The following is a 21,683-nucleotide window of genomic DNA, read 5'->3' on the forward strand; positions in this document are numbered from 1 at the left end:
TCGAAAATCTCGTTGTTTTTAGCACAATCATAGGCAGTCAAACTACATGTAGCCTTTATGGAAGAGATGATTGAAAACTTTCAATTAAATGATAATTATTATAAAAGGTTGTAATCATTTAAAATGCAGATTGGCTGTCACAAATATACCAAATTAAAATTTTGAATGTTGAATGCTTTTGCCGAGCGACGCATGAAAATTGACCTCACTCGAAATATTTTATATCGATTTAATCTACAAGATTTATTTTATTCCTTTAAGGATTCCATTTTCATTAATGATTAGATAAACGTTTAAGCTTTAGAATGATACTAAATTAGCTAGATTCTAAATCACGATAACCAGGTTAATTCTTCGCCTCACTCTGTTTACCAAGGGAACGGAATAAAAATTCACGTGCCAAACTATAGATGTGTACTACCCGTATTTACCTCCCTTAGAAAGCTAGACGACATTTGGAGCAAATTATCTTATAGTTATAAATGAGTGAACAATGTTTTTCTCAGGAAACTACATGTAATTTTATGATATTTATGCATGAAATGGACGAATACCATGGTGCATGTCCCGGACAAAGGCTAAAAATCCCTGAAATTTTAACTCAGAATCCCAGAATTGTCCTGAAAAATTATGGCATGTATGTTTTTTTTCTTACAAAATATTGAAAGGGAAGAGAAATCATTAAATAGTACTGAGAATACTTTATATGCTCTTTTCTAGTGAAACAAGGTGATAAAAGTTACTACCTGCAAACAACTTCACTTCTGTCAAAATACTAACTATAGTAACATAGATATATATAACACCTTTTCAAACAGTAATAATCTTATTGGATGGTACATGGTCAACAAATTTACTTAATTTCAATAGGAGTCTACAATAAATACTTATTCGTTGTCTCAATGGGTTGCAAGTCACACTGACACAAGGTCAAACAGCAACTTCTAAACTAACAAGCAAATTCGATGAAATGGTATCCCCCGCCTAAGGGCTTGAGGTGAAGAATGGCAAAAAAATTTATCTGGCAAAAATTTAAGGATGTTACTAAGAAGCAAATAATTTCATTAGTCAAAATCATTTTAACAGAAAATGAAAGCTTTTTTTCGGGGGGTGACCGGGTGAGTGTACAAAATTTCACATGACAGTTGATTGTAAATAATGATGGAAAATTAAAAATGAAAAAAAAATACAAAAAAAAATGGGTGGGGAATGGGGATGCATGATCGGGGTGGTGGGCAAGACTGAGTGGAGAGTGAGGTGGGGGAACGGTACAACTTTGCATGCTAATAAATTTTCATGGAAGGTTTGAAAAAAATTTAAAAGGAATGATTTTTTTTGGGGGGGGGGGTGACCAATGCAAGGTGGTGACCAGGTGTGGGTACAAAACTTCACATGTTTATAATAAATGTTCATGGAAAAGAATGAAAGAAGTTTAATGAAATTCTACCATGTTGGTTCATATTTATTTCAAGTTTCATGAAATTCTACCAGCTTGTTACTGAGAAATGGCTGCAGACGTGGATTTTTCATTAAATCAAGGGCAATAACCCTAAGGGAAATTGCCCAATCCAAAAACAAACTTATCGGGCATCATCACAGTATGTTGGTGCATGTTTATTTCAAGTTTCATGAAATTCTACCTGATAGTTACTGAGAAATGGCTGTGGACGGACATTTTTCATTAAATCAAGGGCAAAAACCTAAGGGAAATTGACCAATCCAAAAAAAAAACTTGAAAGGCATCATTGCAGTATGTTGGTTCATGTTTATTTCAAGTTTCATGAAATTCTACCTGCTAGTTACTGAGAAATGGCTGCGGAAGGACATTTTTGGGCATTTTCATTAAATCAACGGCAATAACTCTAAGGGAAATTGACCAATCAAAAAAAAAAACTTGACGGGCATCATTGCAGTATGTTGGTTCATGTTTATGTCAAGTTTCATGAAATTCTACTTGCTAGTACTGAGAAATGGCTGCAGACGGACATTTTTGGGCATTTTTCATTAAATCAAGGGCAATAACTCTAAGGGAAATTGACCAATCAAAAAAAAACCTTGACGGGCATCATTGCGGTATGTTGGTTCATGTTTATTTCAAGTTTCATGAAATTCTACCTGCTAGTTACTGAGAAATGGCTGCAGATGGACATTTTTGGGTATTTTTCATTAAATCAAGGGCAATAACTCTAAAGGAAATTGACCAATCCAAAAAAAAACTTGACGGGCATCATTGCAGTATGTTGGTTCATGTTTATTTAAAGTCTCACGAAATTCTACCAGCTAGTTACTGAGAAATGGCTGCGGACGGACATTTTTCATTAAATCAAGGGCAATAACTCTAAGGGAAATTGACCAATCAAAAAAAAACCTTGACGGGCATCATTGCGGTATGTTGGTTCATGTTTATTTCAAGTTTCATGAAATTCTACCAGCTAGTTACTGAGAAATGGCTGCGGACGGACATTTTTGGGTATTTTTCATTAAATCAAGGACAATAACTCTAAAGGAAATTGACCAATCCAAACAAAAACTTGACGGGCATCATTGCAGTATGTTGGTTCATGTTTATTTCAAGTTTCATGAAATTCTACCAGCTAGTTACTGAGAAATGGCTGCGGACGGACATTTTTGGGCATTTTTCATTAAATCAAGGGCAATAACTCTAAGGGAAATTGACCAATCCAAAAAACAACTTGATGTGCATCATTGCAGTATGTTGGTTCATGTTTATGTCAAGTTTCATGAAATTCTATCTGCTAGTTACTGAGAAATGGCTGCGGACTAACAGACTGACGGATGCACGGACTGACAACGCCATTTTAATACCCACCTCCCGATTTCACCCAATTATAGGTCATATGGCGACTTTCCAGCTTTAATGGTGGAGGAAGACCCAGCTTTGACGGTGGAGGAAGACCGATGGTGCCCCTCTGTGCATTATTTCATCACATGCTGGCACCTGGGTAGAACCAATGACCTTCCGTAAGTCGGCTGGATGGCTTCCTCATACGAAAATTTCAATGCCCCGAGTGAGGCTCATACCCACATTGGTGAGGGGCAAGTGATTTGAAGTCAGCGACCTTAACCACCCCATAAAAAGGTAACCACCTGGAAGAAAGGAGTGCGAACCATTTATGGATAGTACAAACCAAGTTAGATGAAAATTCATGAAATGGTTTGTAAGTTTTATTCTTTGTTTTCTTGAGGCCAAAAAAGAGGTGATGCAGATGCATTTGGTAGGACTTTAGAAGAATGCCACAGACCAAGTTTGGTGAAGATCCATTAAACCTTTCACTGCCGAGCACCCGATTACGTTATGTACATTGTATTTGCCATGGAACTTTCCTGGATATCACCTTAGTTATGACAGAATAGTGCAGAGGCTTTATTGTTCAAAGAAAGTATACAAAACTTATAATTTTTGGAAAGAAAAATAAAAATGCAAACAGATGAACAGCTGTATTCTCAAAAAAATTTTGTTTTAGTTTGAAACATGCTGACAAAATGTGAGACAGGTATACCCGTCATACATGTAGACAGCGAAGGGGCTAGATGGGGAAGAACCACCATAAACAGCTATAAATATTTGAAGAATCTGCTTGGCTTGTAAATCTATATTTAGAAAACAATGCAATATGAAGGACCTAATTTCAATTCGAATCTTCAACATTCAGAGCGAATATTGCAGTTGTCTACTTTACCCTGCAGTTGAATCGCCTTCTACCATTTTGAAATGTGGCAATTTACCAGGTCATTCAGGTCATTATGGGCTTTCCTGTGTAAAGTATTCTAAAAATAGAACAGCAAACACTGATGGAAAACATTCTTTTAATATGATTGGTTGCTCTGGGATAATTTTATGTGACGTCATTTGCATTATTTATAGGTTGGTATGTCGGGAAATCCCAAGACGGGTAACCCGTCTTGTAGGCAAATAGGCTGACATAGAAGTAGGACGGGTATACCCATCTTGTAGCCAACAAAAGGGTTAAGTATACTTCTAGTTGTGGCGGCCTTATAGCCTCTAAAAGGAGTCAAGCCAAACCATTTGGGAAAAATAGAATTGGGAGAAAGGACTAACTAAACTAAAAGGATGCTACAGATCAAGTTTGGTGAAGATCCATCATGTAGTTCTGCAGAAGAATTCATTTAATAGTTTTACTATTTTTAGCACTGCTGGCTCCAAAAAGGGGCCAAGTGAAACCATTGGAACAAATCTGAGACAGGACCTTACAAGGCTGACTAAGTTAAATGAAGATCCATCATGTAGTTCATAAGAATAAGTTGTTAAAAGGTTTCTCTATTTTTAGCTATAGCAGCCTCAAAAAGTGACCAAGTGGAACCATTTGGACAAAATTGACAGAGAGCCTCACAGACTGCTTCTGACTAAGTTTGGTAATGATCCATCATGTAGTTAGTTCAAGAGGAGATGTTAAAAGGTTTCTCTATTCTTAGCTCTGGTGTTCCCTAAAATGGGCAAAAAAGAACAAGTTAAACAAAACTGAGAAAAAACCTTAAAAGGGTGCTACAGACCAAGTTCTGTGAAGATCCGTCAAGTGGTTCATAAGAAGTCATTTAGGGTTTTTCTATTTTCATCTCTAGCGGCCCTTAAAAGGGCAAAGCTGAATTAATGGAACAAATTTGAAAGACGTGCATGCTAGAATGGTCCATGCTAGAATGCTACTGACAAAGTCTGGTATAATTCTGATCTTTAGTGTCAGAGAAGATATTTAAGTAAAAATGTTAACACAGGATGATGGATGCCTTATCATCACCTATACTAAAAGCTTATTATGAACATAAATCAGATGAGCTAAAAGGTGTTAACAGTCTGATGGACAATGGAAAACATACGACAGACCATGAGTGATCTGAATAGCTTACCTCAAGTACTTCTTTCTCTGGTGAGCTAAAGAAATTTTTAAATTGAGCTCCGGAGCAGTTAGAGAGCTTCTACGACACATGGGGTCAGTCATCAATCATTGAATTGTCTACTTACGTTCCGCCACAAAACTCTAGGGAAGTCACAGAACCTCCCGGTCCCATGGGATCAGCTATCAAATCTTCAACAGGTATTCCAACAGAAACTACACGTACTGGATCAGGATATGTCTTAAAGAAATAAAAGACAGATAAAGGATAGCTTAACCCTTACTTTGTTAAATTTCTATAATGAACTTGCCCATCTTTCAGTATGGACAGTACCATTAACTGTGAAAAGGAGTGCTTACCAAAAAGATATCGATTGAATGGCAAACAGTGCAGATCTTGATCAGACTGCACAAATATGCAGTCTGGTCATGGTTTATACTGGTTGTAAAGGCAATATCAATCATGTTCAGCATGACAAGATCTGCCTTTACCACAATTCCATTTAGAAAGTTCGACTAATTGAGACACGAATGTGCAGGCTGATCATGATCTATACTGGTTGCAAAGGCAGAATCAATCATGTTCAGCATGACAAGAATTTCTGCCTTTACCACAATTCCATTTAGAAAGTTTGACTGTTTCAAGAAGAATAATCGTCCAAGCCTGAAGTCGGATAATGCAATCCATCCTTCGTTATGAAATGACACTTACATCATTATATGACGCCTTAATGTGTTCATGTAAAAGAGAAAAGACTATAAGGATCTTAAATGCCTGTCTGTGTAGATCAGGGTCTTCCAAACTCGAGAGACGTTGGGGAATGAAAAACCTAATGCTAGCTTTCTTACCCGATCTGTCCCAAAGGTTAGGAAAACACCTGTCTGATACAGGAAGACAATTAAGATCATTTTTCTTGCCTACCATTGGACTGAAAGACAGCTATATCCCACACAGCTGTTATGGATAGTGAAAGAAAATCCTTCAAGTGAATAGGCAGAAAAGGAGGATACAGGAAATTGAAGGCTCAAACATTTGAGTTGTGACCTTGACCTTGAGCTGGCATGGGTGAAATTTGAGTTCTCTTCATCGCCTTGATAAGGGGAATATTACAGACAAGTCATGTTGAAATCCATCAAGGAGTTATGGAGATACAGAGCAGTCACAAAATGGAAGACTCAAACCTTAAACCTTGAGTTGTGACCTTGACCCTGAGCCAATATGTCTGACTCAATAGTTCTGCACATCGTCTTGATGAGGTGATCATCTGACCCAAGTTTCATGAAAATCCTTCAAGGGGTTTAGTAGATACAGAACGGACACAAAGTGGAAAGTTCAAACATTTGATCTCGAGTTGTGACCTTGTCCTTGAGCCAACATGGCTGACAAATGACTTCTGCACATCCTCTTGATACTTTTAAGGTGATTATATGACCCAAGTTTCATGAAAATCCTTCAAGTGGTTTAGGATACACACCAGACACAAAATGGAAGGGACAAACCCTTGACCTTGAGTAGACATAGCTGACTCATGAGGCCTGCACATCGTCTTGATGAGGTAATCATTTCACCAAAGTTATTATGAACAAGAGCTTGTCGAACACGAAATGCCCCCTTCGATGCATTCAGTAATTGCACAAGGAACAGAAATTATATGCTCACTGTAAACAAAAGTTCTACTGTTCTGGTTCAATCTGACCTTGACCTTTAACCTCTTGACCTAAAAATAAACAGGTGTCATCTGCTTGTCATGATCAACCTCCCTATTAAGTTTCGTGATCCTAGGTCCAAGCGTTCTCAAGGTATCGTCCAGAAATGGATTAAATGTTCCGGATCAATGTGACCTTGACCTTTGGCCTACTGACCTCAAATTCTACAGGGGTCATCTAGTGGTCATGACCAACCTACCTATCAAGTTTCATAATCCTAGGCCCAAGTGTTCTTGAGTTATCATCTGGAAACTGTTTAACTATTCAGGGTCACTGTGACCTTGACCTTTGACATAGTGACCTCAAAATCAAAAGGGGTCATCTGCTGGTAATGACCAACCTTCCTATCAACTTTCATGATCCCAGGCCTAAGTGTTATTGAGTTATCATCGGGAAAACGTTTAACTGTTCAGGGTCACTGTGACCTTGACCTTTGACCTAATGACCTCAAAATCATTAGGGGTCATCTGCTGATCATGATCAACCTCCCTATCAATTTTCCTGATACTAAGCCCAAGCGTTCTTGAGTTATCATCTGGAAACCATTTTACTGTTCCTGGTCACTGTGACCTTGACCTTTGACATACTGACCTCAAAATCAATAGGATTCATTTGCTGGCCACGAACAACCTTCTTTTCAACTTTCATGATCCTAGGCCCAAGCATTCTTGAGTTATCATCCGGAAACCGTTTAACTGTTCAGTGTCACTGTGACCTTGACCTTTGACATACTGTTCACAAAATCAATAGTGGTCATCTGCTAGTCATGACCAACCTCCCTATCAACTTTCATGATCCTAGGCCCAAGTGTTATTGAGTTATCATCTGGAAACTGTTTAACTGCTCAGGGTCACTGTGACCTTGATCTTTGACATACAGATCTCAAAATCAATAGGGGTCATCTGCTGGTAATGACCAACCTTCCTATCAATTTTCATGATCCTAGGCCCAAGCGTTCTTGAGTTATCATCTGGAAACGGATTGGTCTACAATCCGACAGACAGACCGACCGACCGACATCTGCAAAACAATATACCCCTCTTTCTTCAAAGGGGGGCATAAAAATCCTTCAAGTGCTTTAAGTTATATGGAACAGACACAATCGTTACAGAAGGATGGACAGACAGAGACCATTCCTATAACCCCCATCATTTTTGGCAGGGGACAAAAAATAGGGTGCCCTACCACTTGCTCCCCACTAGTTAGGCAAGGGAATGTGATCTTATACTGGGATGTATTTGTCTTGTCAGGAATCTTATTTGGTAGATAATTTGGTTTGTTAACACAATTTAATACAGTCAAAACTGTACATGTGACCATTTGTATTAGGCAACATTTTTTTTTATAAACTACAGCTTCAAATCCCACCCACATGTTCTAACTACATAAATGCATTCTATTACACAGCTTTTCCATTACACAACCAGCAACCACATAAAACCAGCTCAAGCAGGTACAATTGTCTGTAAAACATACCTATAAAGCGACCTTGGGAGAAACTTCCCTTTGAGCATTTTCATATGTCTTGTTTGTGAATCCGACTGCACATATATACAAACAAGAGGACCATGATGGTCCTGAATCGCTCACCTGTCCCCACATGACCCAGTTTTGAACTGAGTATGACGTTGTTTTTTTCTCTATTATTTGATACAGTGACCTAGTTTTTGAGCTCATGTGACCCAGTTTTGAACCTGACCTAGATATCATCAAGATAAAAATTCTGACCAATTTTCATGAAGATCCATTGAAAAATATGGCCTCTAGAGAGGTCACAAGGTTTTTTATTATTTAACCTACTGACCTAGTTATTGAAGACACGTGACCCAGTTTCGAACTTGACCTAGATATCATCCAGGTGAACATTCTGACTAATTTTCATGAAGATCCATTCAAAAGTATGGCCTTTAGAGAGGCCACAAGGTTTTTCTATTTTTAGACCTACTGACCTTGTTTTTGACCACAGTTGACCCAGTTTCAAACTTGACCTAGATATCATCAAGATGAACATTCAGACCAATTTTCATCCAGATCCCATGAAAAATATGGCCTCTAGAGAGACCACAAGGTTTTTGTATTATTTGACCTACTGACCTAGGTATTGAAGGCATGTGACCCAGTTTTAAACTTGACCCAGATATCATCAAGGTGAACATTCTGACCAATTTTCATGAAGTTCCATTCAATAGTATGGCTTCTAGAGAGGTCACAAGGTTTTTCTATTTTTAGACCTACTGACCTAGTTTTGGACCGCAGTTGACCCAGGTTTGAACCTGACCTAGATATCATCAAGATGAACATTCAGACCAACTTTCATACAGATCCCATGAAAAATATGGCCTCTAGAGAGGTCACAAGTTTTTTTTATTATTTGACCTACTGACCTAGTTTTTGACGGCACATGACCCAGTTTCAAACTTGACCTAGATATCATCAAGGTAAGCATTCTGACCAACTTTCATGAAGATTCAATGAAAAATATGGCCCCTAGAGGTCACAAGGTTTTTCTATTTTTAGAACTACTGACCTAGTTTTGGACCGCCTGTGACCCAGTTTCAAACTTGACCTAGATATCATCAAGATGAACATTCTGATCAACTTTCATAAAGATCCCATGAAAAATGTGACCTCTAGAGTGGTCACAAGCAAAAGTTTACGCACGGACGGACAGACGCACGGACGACGGACGCTGCGCGATCACAAAAGCTCACCTTGTCACAAAGTGACATGTGAGCTAAAAACTGTCAGCCAAACAAACATTTAACATTGACCTGATTGCTTTTTTAAAGCCGCCCAAAAATAGAACAAATGAAAACCAAATGGCTATTTTAATTGTTGAACTGACTGTAATGAATGTATACCTGCCTGTTCTGAGATAAATACTTGTGTTTGGTAAAAGCAGGAGAAAATCCTAGCTCTTGAAAGTTATCTTTATCTTATTACATTTAAGGATCAAAAACAACACAGTACCTAGTCTCTGTTGTCACTTAAGCATTTAAGAAACACTTTTAATGAAATGAAACATGTTCAGTATGCTAAAAATAATTATTTTTGATACTGAGCATGACAGGACATTCATGATCTAGTATTTTAGCAAAATTGTATTAAGAGATCATTCTGTTAAGAGACCACATTTTGGTAGTCTCTTGGGTGTCTTTAACTACTGTAATCTTAGTACTATTCATAAATGAACCTCTCATGAGCAACTCTTGGAACAACAAACAATTCTAATTGTTTCATAAGAGTTATTTATAAGTTGCAATGTTCACATAAAAGAGGTTTAAAAATAGATATGACCTGATGACCATATTACTACTTACCTCATCAAATATAGCCCTCAGTCCTTGTATAGCTTTAGCATCAGCTAGAGGGGAGACTTTAGCATATACCTGTTGGTTTTTACCAATTACTTCATTTACAATCTCTTCTGCCCTCTTCACTTCCTTCACTGTCATAGCACCCTGAAATATACAAAGACATTACAGAATAATTCATGATTTTAGCTAAATATACTTGATTAAGCTGGAAGTTCAATTCCATGAAAGTGTGCTTGTAGGATAGTTACACTTCATCAATTCCTTTTCATTACGGTATATGTATTTCCAAGACTTTGTTGTTTCAAAGGTAAAACTAGATGTGTGTCCTTAGAAACCTGGTACCACCCCCACTTCCTGTCACTGTGCCATTACATACATGTATTACTTGTTGACAATTTAAGTCTGAGTAAACTGTTATATTACCTTGGACTGGGGTACCAGTCATCAGTGGTGTGGTGAGGTATGGATAATACAAGACATCATCATGAAATACATGCTAAAAGAGAGTGTAAAAACATTCAAAACAATATTGGTAGGGTTGGCGTGGGGAATGGGGCAGTAAATAGCAACAAGCAAATTCGATGAATTGGTATCCCCCGCTGAAAGGGTTTGTGGTGAGGAATGGCAAAAAAAATATGTCCGGCAAAAAGTTAAGGATGTTAATAAGAAGCAAATAATTTCATTAGTCAAAACCAATTGAACAGAAAACAAATGTTTAACAAGCAAATTCGATGATTTGGAATCCCCTGCCGAAAGGGTCAGAGTTGAGGAACGGCAAAAAAATATATCCAGCAAAAAGTTAAGAATGTTACCAAGAAGCAAATAATTTCATTAGTCAAAATCAAATTAAAAGAAAATGAATGGTTTGTTTGGGTGGGGGTGGGGGGGTCGGGTGAGGATACAACAGTTTACATGTTGATTATAAATACTGATAGAAAACGAAAAATGAGGGGGGGGGGGGGGGGGGACCAAGGTAAGGTGGTGGCCAGGTGTAGATACACAACATCACATGTTTATAATAAATGTTCATGGAAAAGAATGAAAGAAGTTTAATGAAATTCTTCCAATTGGTTGGTTTGTTATGTACATATCTGTGGATTTTTAAACAATTAAAGGACAATAACTATATGGAAAATTGACCAATCGAAAAAAAACTTGAAGGGCATCGTCGCAGTATCTTGGTTCATGTCTATTTCAAGTTTGATGAAATTCTACCTGCTAGTTACTGAGAAATGGCTGCAGACGGAAATTTTTCATTAAATCAAGGGCAATAACTCTGAGGGAAACTGACCAATCAAAAAAAAAACTTGACGGGCATCATCGCAGTATGTTGGTTCATGTTTATTTCAAGTTTCATGAAATTCTACCAAATTGTTGCTGAGAAATGGCTGCGGATGGACGGACGGACTGACGGATGGACGGACAACGCCATTTCAATACCCCCCTCCCGATTTCATCGGCGGGGGATAATTAAAGAGTACATAATAAATGTATGATACTTTGATCCTGACTAAAGAATTTATTTTGAATGGGATATGCTTACTGTAATAAGCTTAGCTTTTAAAATTAAATGCAGTTATTGAAATGTGCGCTTGAAGTTTTAACTGGAATGAAATATTGTCTTTGAGTGGTTTGGCACCAGATGTTGCTGTTTAACATGTATATTTGAACTTAAAAGAACAGATGTCCTTACGAGAACACAATCAAGTAAGATATCTTGAACATGGCTGAGGGCAAGGTTTTTGCAGTCACAACTTAAGATGTTGAAGGTTTGAACATTTAAAAAAAATGGAAAGGAAATATATATATGTATATATATATAGATATATGTATATATTTATTTTTTAAGGGGGTGGGGGTGCGGGGGAATGGGTGAGGAAACAAAATTTCACATGTTGATTATAAATATTGATGGAAAATTAAAAATGAAAAAAAAAAAAAAAAAAAAAAAATGGGTGAAGTGGGGGAGGGGTGGGGGGTGGCCCGGGTGGGGGGCAGAGGATGCATGATCAGTGGTGGGTGGAGGTGGGAGAATGGTACAACTTGCATCATGTTGATAAATATTCATGGAAGGTTTGAAAAAAATCTAAAATATGGAATTAAAAAAAATGGTGGGCAGGTGGGGGTGAGGGGGGGTGACCAAGGCAAGTGGATTACCAGGTGTGGGTGCGCAACTTCACATGTTTATAATTAATGTTCATAGAAAAGAATGAAAGAAATTTAATGAAATTCTGCCAAATGGTAAGTTTGTTATGTACAAATATGTGGATTTTTATACAATTAAAGGGCAATAACTCTGAAGTTACAAAAGAAATCCCTACGAAATTGTGTGTGCACAACCACATTATAGTGCTCAAAATTCTGTTTAAGTTTCATAGTTCAAGGTCGAATATATCAAAAGTTATGTTGCAGAAATTGCCACATCTATAGATCTATAGTACCCTATATTTATAGTTAACACTAGAAACTTCTAAGGGCCATAACTCTGGTGTTACTAGGGCAATCTGACTGAAACTTGATGGGCCCCATAACCTCATAGTGGTGAACATGTAACTATATGAAGTTTGTTTGAAAAAAAATCTAAAATAAGGAATGATTTTTTTTTTGGTTTTTTTTTGGGGGGGGAGGGGGTTTGGGACGGGGAGGGATGTGATCAAGGTAAGGGGGTGACCAGGTGTGGGTACACAACTTCACATGCTTACAATAAATTTTCATGGAAAAGAATGAAAGAAATGTAATGAAATTCTACCAAATGGTAAGTTTGTTATGTACAAATATGTGGATTCTTATAAAATTAAAGGGCAAAAACTCTTAATTTACAAATAAATGCGAACGAAATTGTGTGTACACAACCACATTATGGTGATCTAAATTCTGTTTAAGTTTCATAGTTCTAGGTCAAATATATCAAAAGTTATGATGCAGAAATTGCCATATTTATAGTACCCTATATAGTTAACACTACAAACTTCTAAGGGCCATAACTCTGGTGTTACTAGGACAATCTGACTGAAACTTGACGGGCCGCAAGAACTCATAGTGGTGAACACGTATATGAAGTTTTATATAAATATCCCCAACCATTTTCTTGATATGGCTCCGTATAGATGGATGGACGGACGGAAAGACGGACGGACGGACAACGCCAAAACTATATCCCTCCGACTTTCGTCGGGGGATAACAAAACCCCAGATGCACAACTTCACATGCAGAGTTTCATGACTCCTGGTCAAATACATTTGAGAAACATGCTCTTAAAGCATATTTTTGACTAAATCAAGGGCCATATCTCTAGTCTTGTGGTGTGAAATCCCAAACAAATTGAGGTGCATAAATTCTATTGTTAAATAATATTCCTGTAAGGTTTCATGACTCTAGGTCAAATACTTTAAGAGACACAAACTTCTTACATGCTTTGTAACAAATCCCTAGTGTCCCTCATGATTCTAGGTCAAATATTTTTTGAGATACATGTGACACAAACTTTTAGGCCCTTTAAGCAGAATTTGACAGAGTCAAGGGCCATAACTCCTGTCTAGCTGAGTGAAATCCAAACAAAAGCCAAGGTGCACAGCTTTACATGCTGAATAATACTCCTATATGGTTTAATGACTCTAGCTCAAATACTTCTGGAGACACATGCAACAAACACTTTTAGGCATTAAGCATATTTTTGACAAGGTCCATAGCTCTGTGACCCAGTGTAATTGCAAACAAAACCCTAAGTGTACATCTTCTCATGCTGAATAACATTCCTATAAAGCTTCAAGCACTCCAGTCAAATACTTTTTGAGACACATGCAATACAAACTCTGAAGCCCTTCATCCCTATTTCTGACTAAATAAAGGGCCATTATTCTTGTCTGGCAGAGTGAAATCCCAAACCAAACCCCGCTCCCTCCCCACCTCCCACCCCCATCCCAACAAAAAATTTGGGAAGCATAAGATATACCAAATACTTCATTTTAAGACAATTTGTCTCACCTTGCACACAAAGTTAAGCCAAGATGACCTTTAATCACTCATCTGAGTGTGAGCTAGACCTTTCTCTGTGTCGAGAAACATGTCTTTTTATCTGTATGGTACACACTAACTTTGATAGCATTCAGTTAAACCACTCAAACTTTTTTTCCTACAGTCAAACCTGCATTTAGCAGTCAGCCAAGGGAGTTACACAATATTACTGCTTAAGGCAGGCGGTTGCTTAAGACAAGATGACATTAGAGAAAAGTCAGCTTGCTGACTGCTTCAGGCAAAATGCTGCTTTAATCAAATAGGTGACCACTAAAAAAAGGTTCAACTGCATTTGAATCAGTCCCATTTGATCTTTTAACCTTTACCCTGCTAAATTTCTAAAATGGACTGGTCTGTCATTCAATTCGAGTAATACTATTTATCATATGAAGGGGTGTTCACTGAAAATAACTGACTGCAGAATAGCAAACAGTGCAGACCATGATCAGCCTGTACAGACACGCAGGCTGACCTTGGTCTGCACTGGTCGCAAAGGCATAAATCACTTGCAGCCAGCAGGCTAAAGGTCAATTAAACAAGAAATCCGCAATGATTTTACCTTAACATAAAAATAAAATCTCCAGTGCTAATATATGAACACTTCTCTTACCTTTGCACTGAAATCAAATCTCAGCCTATCTGGTGCTACCAGCGATCCGCGCTGATCAGCCTCCTTCAGAACTTCACGGAGGGCAAAATTCAGAACATGGGTTCCTGTATGGTTCTTCATCACTGCAGTTCTTCTAGACTAAAAACAAATACCCACTATTTTAGAAATCCACTTTCATACTGTTTTACTGAATACAAGTATAAAATTGATGCAGAATGATTTTCAAACAAGAGGCCTAAATGTGCCTAAGGCGCTCACCTGAAGAGGATCTTGACCATATGACCTTGTTTATGACCTTGTTTCTGACCAAGTTTGCTTAAATGACTTGTCTATATTTTGCTGTGACAGTCCAAGAATGCATAAACATTAGAACAAACTTGATGATAAGATGCTGTTTAAATGATTTTCTATTTCTGGCTCTGGAGCCCCCTTAAAAAAGACAAAGTGCCCTTAGTTGAATACATGTGGAATAAGACCTTATAATGATGCTACCAACAAAGTTTGATGAAAGTTCATCAAGCAGTTCATGAAAAGATGTTGATTAAAGGTATTTCTATATTTAGATCTAGTGGTCCATAAAAGGGGCCAAGTGCCCCTATTTGAACAGGTCTAATGCTAATGAATTTTATAGCAGGCACACTCCTAGGCTTAAATGTAGAAAAGAACTCCTAGTTGTACAAATACACAGCCAGTAAAACAAAATCCTATATTTACTGCACAGTCAATGTGACCTTGATCTTTGACCTCTGACCTATTGACCTCAAAATCAATAGGGGTCATCTGCTGGTAACGATTAACCTCCCTATCAACTTTCACGATCCTAGGCTCAAGCATTCTCAAGTTATCGTACGGAAACGGTTTAACTGTTCTGGGTCAATGTGACCTTCACCTCTGGTCTCAAAATCAATAGGGATCATCTGGTGGTCATGACCAACCTCACTATCAACTTTCATGATCCTAGGCCCAAGCGTTCTTGAGTTATCCTCTGGAAATCATTAAACTGTTCCGGGTCACTGTGATCTTGACCTTTGACCTACTGAACTCAAAATCAATAGGGGTCATCTGCTGATCATGATCAACTTCGTGATCCTAGGCCCAAGCGTTCTCAAGTTATCATCGAGAAACGGTTTAGCTGTTTCGGGTCACTGTGACCTTGACCTCTGACCTACTGACCTCAAAATCATTAGGGGTCATCTGCTGTCATGATAAACCTCCCTATCAACTTTCATGATCCTAGGCCAAAGCATTCTTGAGTTATCATCCGGAAATCATTTAACTGTTCCGGGTCACTGTGACCTTGACCTTTGACCTACTGACCTCAAAATCAATAGGGGTCATCTGCTGCTCATGACTTAACTCCCTATCAACTTTCATGATCCTAGGCCCAAGCGTTCTTGAGTTATAATCTGGAAACGGTTTAACTGTTCTGGGTCACTGTGACCATGACCTTTGACCTACTGATCTCAAAATCAATAGGGGTCATCTGCCGGTCACGACCAACCTCCCTATCAACTTTCATGATCCTAGGCCCAAGTGTTTTTGAGTTATCATCCAGAAACGGTTTAACTGTTCCGGGCCACTGTGACCTTGACCTTTGAACTACTGATCTCAAAGTCAATAGGGGTCATCTGCTGGTTATGACCAACCTCCCTATCAACTTTCATGACCCTCGGCCCAAGTGTTCTTGAGTTATCATCTGGAAACAGATTGGTCTACGTACCGACCGACCGACATCTGCAAAACAATATATCCCTCCTTCTTCGAAGGGGAGCATAAAAATTCCCATTACTTCATCTTCAAAACTAGAAATCAAACGAGAGCCAATTTTGCAAAAACCATGAAGTAACTGTCCACAAAATTAAATTCCTTCAGTGTGTGTAGATCAGCAGACACAGTCCTGTGCTTAAGTGTAGGAAAATACACATAGTCATTTTGCTTTAATATGTGTAGAAAGTGCACATAGTAATATATACTTATGTGACAGAAGACATAGTCCTATGCCAGTATGTAGAACAGCCTACATAATCCAAATATATGTAGAACAGCACACAAAATCCAATGCTTACATGTAAATCTGTACACAAAGTTCTGAATATATGTAAAAAAACCCAGCAAACAAATGCTGCCTAACAGATCAGCAGACATTGTCCTAGGGTTGTATGAAGATCAGCAGACGCTGTCCTACAACTGTATGAAGATAAGTAGACATTGTCCTATGATCGTATGTAGATCTGCAGACATCGCCCATAACTTTGTGTAGATCTGCAGACATTATCCTATGATTGTGTGTAGACAAGCAGACATTGCCCTATGATTGTGTGTAGATCTGCAGACGCAGACACTGAGCAATGACTGTATGTAGATCAACATATATTGTCCTACGACTGTGTGTAGATCTGCAGACACTGTCCTATGACTGCACATAAATCTGCAGACATTATCCTGTGATTGTATGTAAATCAGCAGACCTTGTCCTGTGATTGCATGTAGATCAGCAGACACTGTCCTTTGATTGTATATAGATCAGCAGACATTGCCTCCTATGGTTGTAGGTAGATCAGCAGACACTGTCCTTGAAATAAGCCCAATGCTAACGTGTAAAATAACTGACTTAGTGCTAAGACTATGTGTAGATCAGCAGATGTTGTAGAATAGACGATCATGTACACATAAAACATGAGAATTAATCAGTACACACAAACCTGCATTATGGGTAAATCAGCAAAGATGCTTTTTAACTGTATACACATCCCTATGATAGCCACAGACACAATTATACTGTAGAAGTTAGAACACTAGATATAGTAATATACATAATTATATGTATACAATGTTACAGAATTGTATCAAGCAGACTCAGTCCTATGCTTGTATTTAGTTGTCCAATATCAGGGTATTACTTACTTCATCAATGGACTGTTTCACTACATCCCCTACTTTCAGAGTGCCTTCTATCACACCAATATGCAGCACGTATCCTCCACGAACTTGGACATTTCTCACGCGGAATTCTACATCCTGAAATTATTCAATTAAACAAACACTAACAATTACCTTTACTTATCAAACTGACCAGAAATATTTCATACCCAGCTACACTGGTTAACTGACTGGTTAACTGCAACTGGTTAACTTAATAGGCAGAGCAAACACTTTACCAGTGAAGAAGTGACATGTTACCACGAGCACTGGATATTTCGCCATGATGATTAGACAGGGGACAGTTATCATGTCTGGAGTCGAGCATCACCTTTACAGACAAGTGCATTAACCTTTACCCTGCTAAATTTCTAAAATGGACTGGTCCATCATTCAATTTAGGCAGTACCAATTATTACTCAAAGAAGTGTTCACTAAAAATTTACTGACTGAACAGTGCAGGCTGATCTTTGTCTGCACTGGTCGCAAAGGTAGAATCACTTGCCGTCAGCAAGGTTAATGTGTCTGACAATATTTCTAACTCTGCACTTTTGTTTTTGTTGATTACACTTAATCTCAATGTAACACATATAATGACTGCATGTGAGTGCCAGCTACAACATGACTTGAAATTAAACAATTTTGAAGCCAACTTGAGTACAATTCAATGAATTCTAAGTGTACTGCTGTTAAAAACAACTCAGTATTGAGGTAGACAGTGTTGCAGTGGTAAGCATGTTGGACAAAGTCAGTGACCCGAGTTGGAGGGGTTTATAACCCTCTCCCAACCCCTGCTGATGAATCAGAGGTGGGTCATATACTTTGATTGGTAGTTTCCTGCAGTATGTGGCAAGACTTAATGCTGGGTGGGTGAGGTAAATGTAACATCTGCTACAGGCTAGACTGGAAATCATTCATACGTTAGATCAATATTTGCTTCTACCTTCTTCACAGACAGTTAAATGGAACACAAGTATTTCAAAACAAAAATCCTCAGAAAGACAATTTTGGATAAAAGTTACTGTATACAACGTGGTAACACACTAATTTGGTAAGTCCACAGCACCACATTATGTGGGTTGCAAAAAATAGATAATGGTTCAGCAAATTGGTACTGACTTCTCACAGAATCAAAGCGGGTGTAAGTCTTGCTTCTACATGAAAAGGGGTATTCCCAAGAAAAAAAAGTTTCTTTAACATGTTTCGCATTAAAGATGGAAAACAATGTATCTCCAATAACTGTGTTTGTTATCTGCATCTTGTACTTTCATTCCATTTTTTGACAAAGAGAACCTGCTTTGGATCCATAATTTTGCTTTCTAACAGAGACGCAACATTTCGTCAATACAGTAATTAAACCCAGTGAAAAACTTTAAGTAAGGCCTCACCAAATTAAAAAGTTGTTCATCGGATTTGCCACTCGTATATTTTCAGAAACACACACAAAAAAATTTTTTTGTTTTTGGCTTGTGCTCACCCCATTGAAAAAAATCAATCCAAAATTGTTTGGTGCGCTACTTTTTACGGACGTAAAAGTGTATAAATGCTTATAATTCCAGTCCTAGATTGTTCTCAAATGGATTTTAATCAAAATAAATATATACTACGCACACATCGTCTATAATAAATCATAACACTTATATTTAGTTGCATTAAAGTTGTTTCCCCTTTATGCAGTTACACCATTTTCATTAAATGTTTACCAAATTACATGCTACAAAAATCGATTTATTTCATTGAAAACTGGATCATAGTGGATGAAGAAAAACATACTAATTTATTTAATAACATCAGTCTACATTATTTTGGTAAGGGTAAATACTTATTAATGCATGTCACCTATCTGTTTTCTGTTTTTCCTGTCCAAATGATCAGCATCTGCATACGAAAGTTGGTGGGGTAAGGAATTTACATTATGAGTTGTTTTCAGGACAGTTTCGATTTTCAAATTTTCCAATCATATAGTAGACTAATGTTAATGCACATTAATCTCCATTTCAGACTTTAATTGAGACTTTGTTTCAACAAATTTAATATGTTATGAAAGTTTAAAGTTAGAAAAAGAGCTGTACATAAGACATCATGCTCGACTTTTCTGAATCAGAGTTTTGCCAGTAAAAGGGGCATAATAGTCAGAAGCTTTGAAAGTAGAGCTATTGGTCATTATATAAACTTAATTAAAAATATTCTATGTTAAAAAGGGGCATAACTCTGTCTAGATTCAGACTTAAGAGTATTGTTTCTGCAGGTGCAGACTTTGACAGTAAATAACTGTTCTAAGTTTCAAATCAGAAGCTTTAATAGATCTAGTAACACTCACATAGATATTTGATGTATCAAAAACTTTGTAAAGTCAGCTAAGAATGCTACATTTTCATAGCAGTAAATATTCAAGTCACATAATTATGTATGTGATAAGTATGGTGTAAGGTTATGCATTGTTGTTTATTACATATTTTCAAACAGCATTTTCAAACGCATGCATTATTTGATTACAGTGTACTGTATACAATGTTATTACCTTTTTTTTCACTAGTTCGCTTTGTTGTGCATCTGCAGGTCAGATTTTCTCAATCCCTGGGGACTTACTTTTTAATTTAAAAGGGCTATACATTCTATTTTAAGGTTTTTATTAGTCAGTCGTGAGCCAAATGAAGACAAATATATTTCTTCGCTCTTCGCTCGCTCCTGATTTTCTCAAAAACATAAAAAAATATTTAAATTATTTTTTCGCTCGCCGCCTCAATTTTTTCAGAAAAACAAGAGGACCATGATAGTCCTGAATCGCTCACCTGTTCCTGCATGACCCAGTTTTGAGTATGACGTCGTTTTTTCTATTATTTGACAAAGTGACCTAATTTTTGATCTCATGTGACCCAGTTTTGAACTTGACCTAGATATCATCAAGATAAAAATTCTGACCAATTTTCATGAAGATCCATTGAAAAATATGGCCTCTAGAGAGGTCAAAATATTTTTCAAATTTTAGACCTTATGACCTAGTTTTTGACCACAGCTGACCCAGTTTCAAAACTGACCTAGATATCATCAAGATGAACATTCAGACCAACTTTCAAACAGATCCCATGAAAAGTATGGCCTCTAGAGAGACCACAAGGTTTTTTTATTATTTGACCTACTGACGTAGTTTTTGATGGCACGTGAACCAGTTTCAAACCTGACCTAGATATCATCAAGGTGAACATTCTGACCAATTTTCATGAAGATCCATTCAAGGGTATGGCCTCTAGAGAGGTCACAAGGTTTTTCTATTTTAAGACCTACTGACCTAGTTTTTGATCGCAATTGACCCAGTTTCAAACCTGACCTATATATCATCAAGATAAACATTCAGACCAACTTTCATACAGATCCCATAAAAAATATGACCTCTAGAGAGGTCACAAGGTTTTTTCATTATTTGACCTACTGACCTGCTTTTTGATGACATGAGACCCACTTTCGAACTTGACCTAGATATCATCAAGATGAATATTCTGACCAATTTTTATGAAGATCCATTCATAAGTATGGCCTCTAGAGAGGTCACAAGTTTTTTTCTATTTTTAGACCTACTGACCTAGTTTTTGACCGCATGTGACCCAGTTTCGAACTTGACCTAGATATGATAAAGATGAACATTCAGACCAACTTTCATACAGATCCCATGAAAAATATGGCCTTTAGAGAGGTCACAAGGTTTTTCTATTATTTGACCTACTGACCTAGTTTTTGAAGGCACGTGACCCAGTTTCAAACTTGACCTAGATATCACCAAGATGAATATTCTGACCAATTTTCATGAAAATCTTTGAAATATATGGCCTCTAGAGAGGTCACAAGTTTTTCTATTTTTAGACCTACTGACCTAGTTTTTGATGGCACGTGACCCAGTTTCGAACTTGACCTAGATATCATCAAGGTGAACATTCTTACCAACTTTCATAAAGATCCCATGAAAAATATGACCTTTAGAGAGGTCACAAGGTTTTTCTATTATTTGATCTACTGACCTAGTTTTTGACGGCACATGACCCAGTTTCGAACTTGACCTAGATATCATCAAGGTGAACATTCTGACCAATTTTCACGAAGATCTTGTGAAATATATGGCCTCTAGAGAGGTCACATAGTTTTTCTATTTTTAGACCTACTGACCTAGTTTTTGATGGCACGTGACCCAGTTTCGAACTTGACCTAGATATCATCAAGGTGAACATTCTGACCAACTTTCATAAAGATCC

The 21,683-nt window shown here is 37.5% G+C and overlaps 1 protein-coding gene across 2 annotated transcripts in view; it reads right to left on the minus strand.

The window, feature by feature from the left end:
* LOC123548805 (alanine--tRNA ligase, cytoplasmic-like) overlaps positions 1-21,683 on the minus strand; it is a 104,335-nt gene that overhangs the window by 37,983 nt on the left and 44,669 nt on the right. For both annotated transcript variants that reach the window (XM_045336349.2, XM_045336348.2), the window contains exons 12-15: positions 17,425-17,538; positions 14,521-14,658; positions 9,899-10,039; positions 5,000-5,112 (exon numbers count right to left, since the gene is read on the minus strand). In XM_045336349.2, the coding sequence (XP_045192284.2) occupies positions 5,000-5,112; positions 9,899-10,039; positions 14,521-14,658; positions 17,425-17,538 (506 nt within the window). The remainder of the gene's footprint in view (positions 1-4,999; positions 5,113-9,898; positions 10,040-14,520; positions 14,659-17,424; positions 17,539-21,683) is intronic.

This window comes from Mercenaria mercenaria, chromosome 6, assembly GCF_021730395.1.
Source record: "Mercenaria mercenaria strain notata chromosome 6, MADL_Memer_1, whole genome shotgun sequence".
In the NCBI taxonomy this organism is placed as follows: domain Eukaryota; kingdom Metazoa; phylum Mollusca; class Bivalvia; order Venerida; family Veneridae; genus Mercenaria; species Mercenaria mercenaria.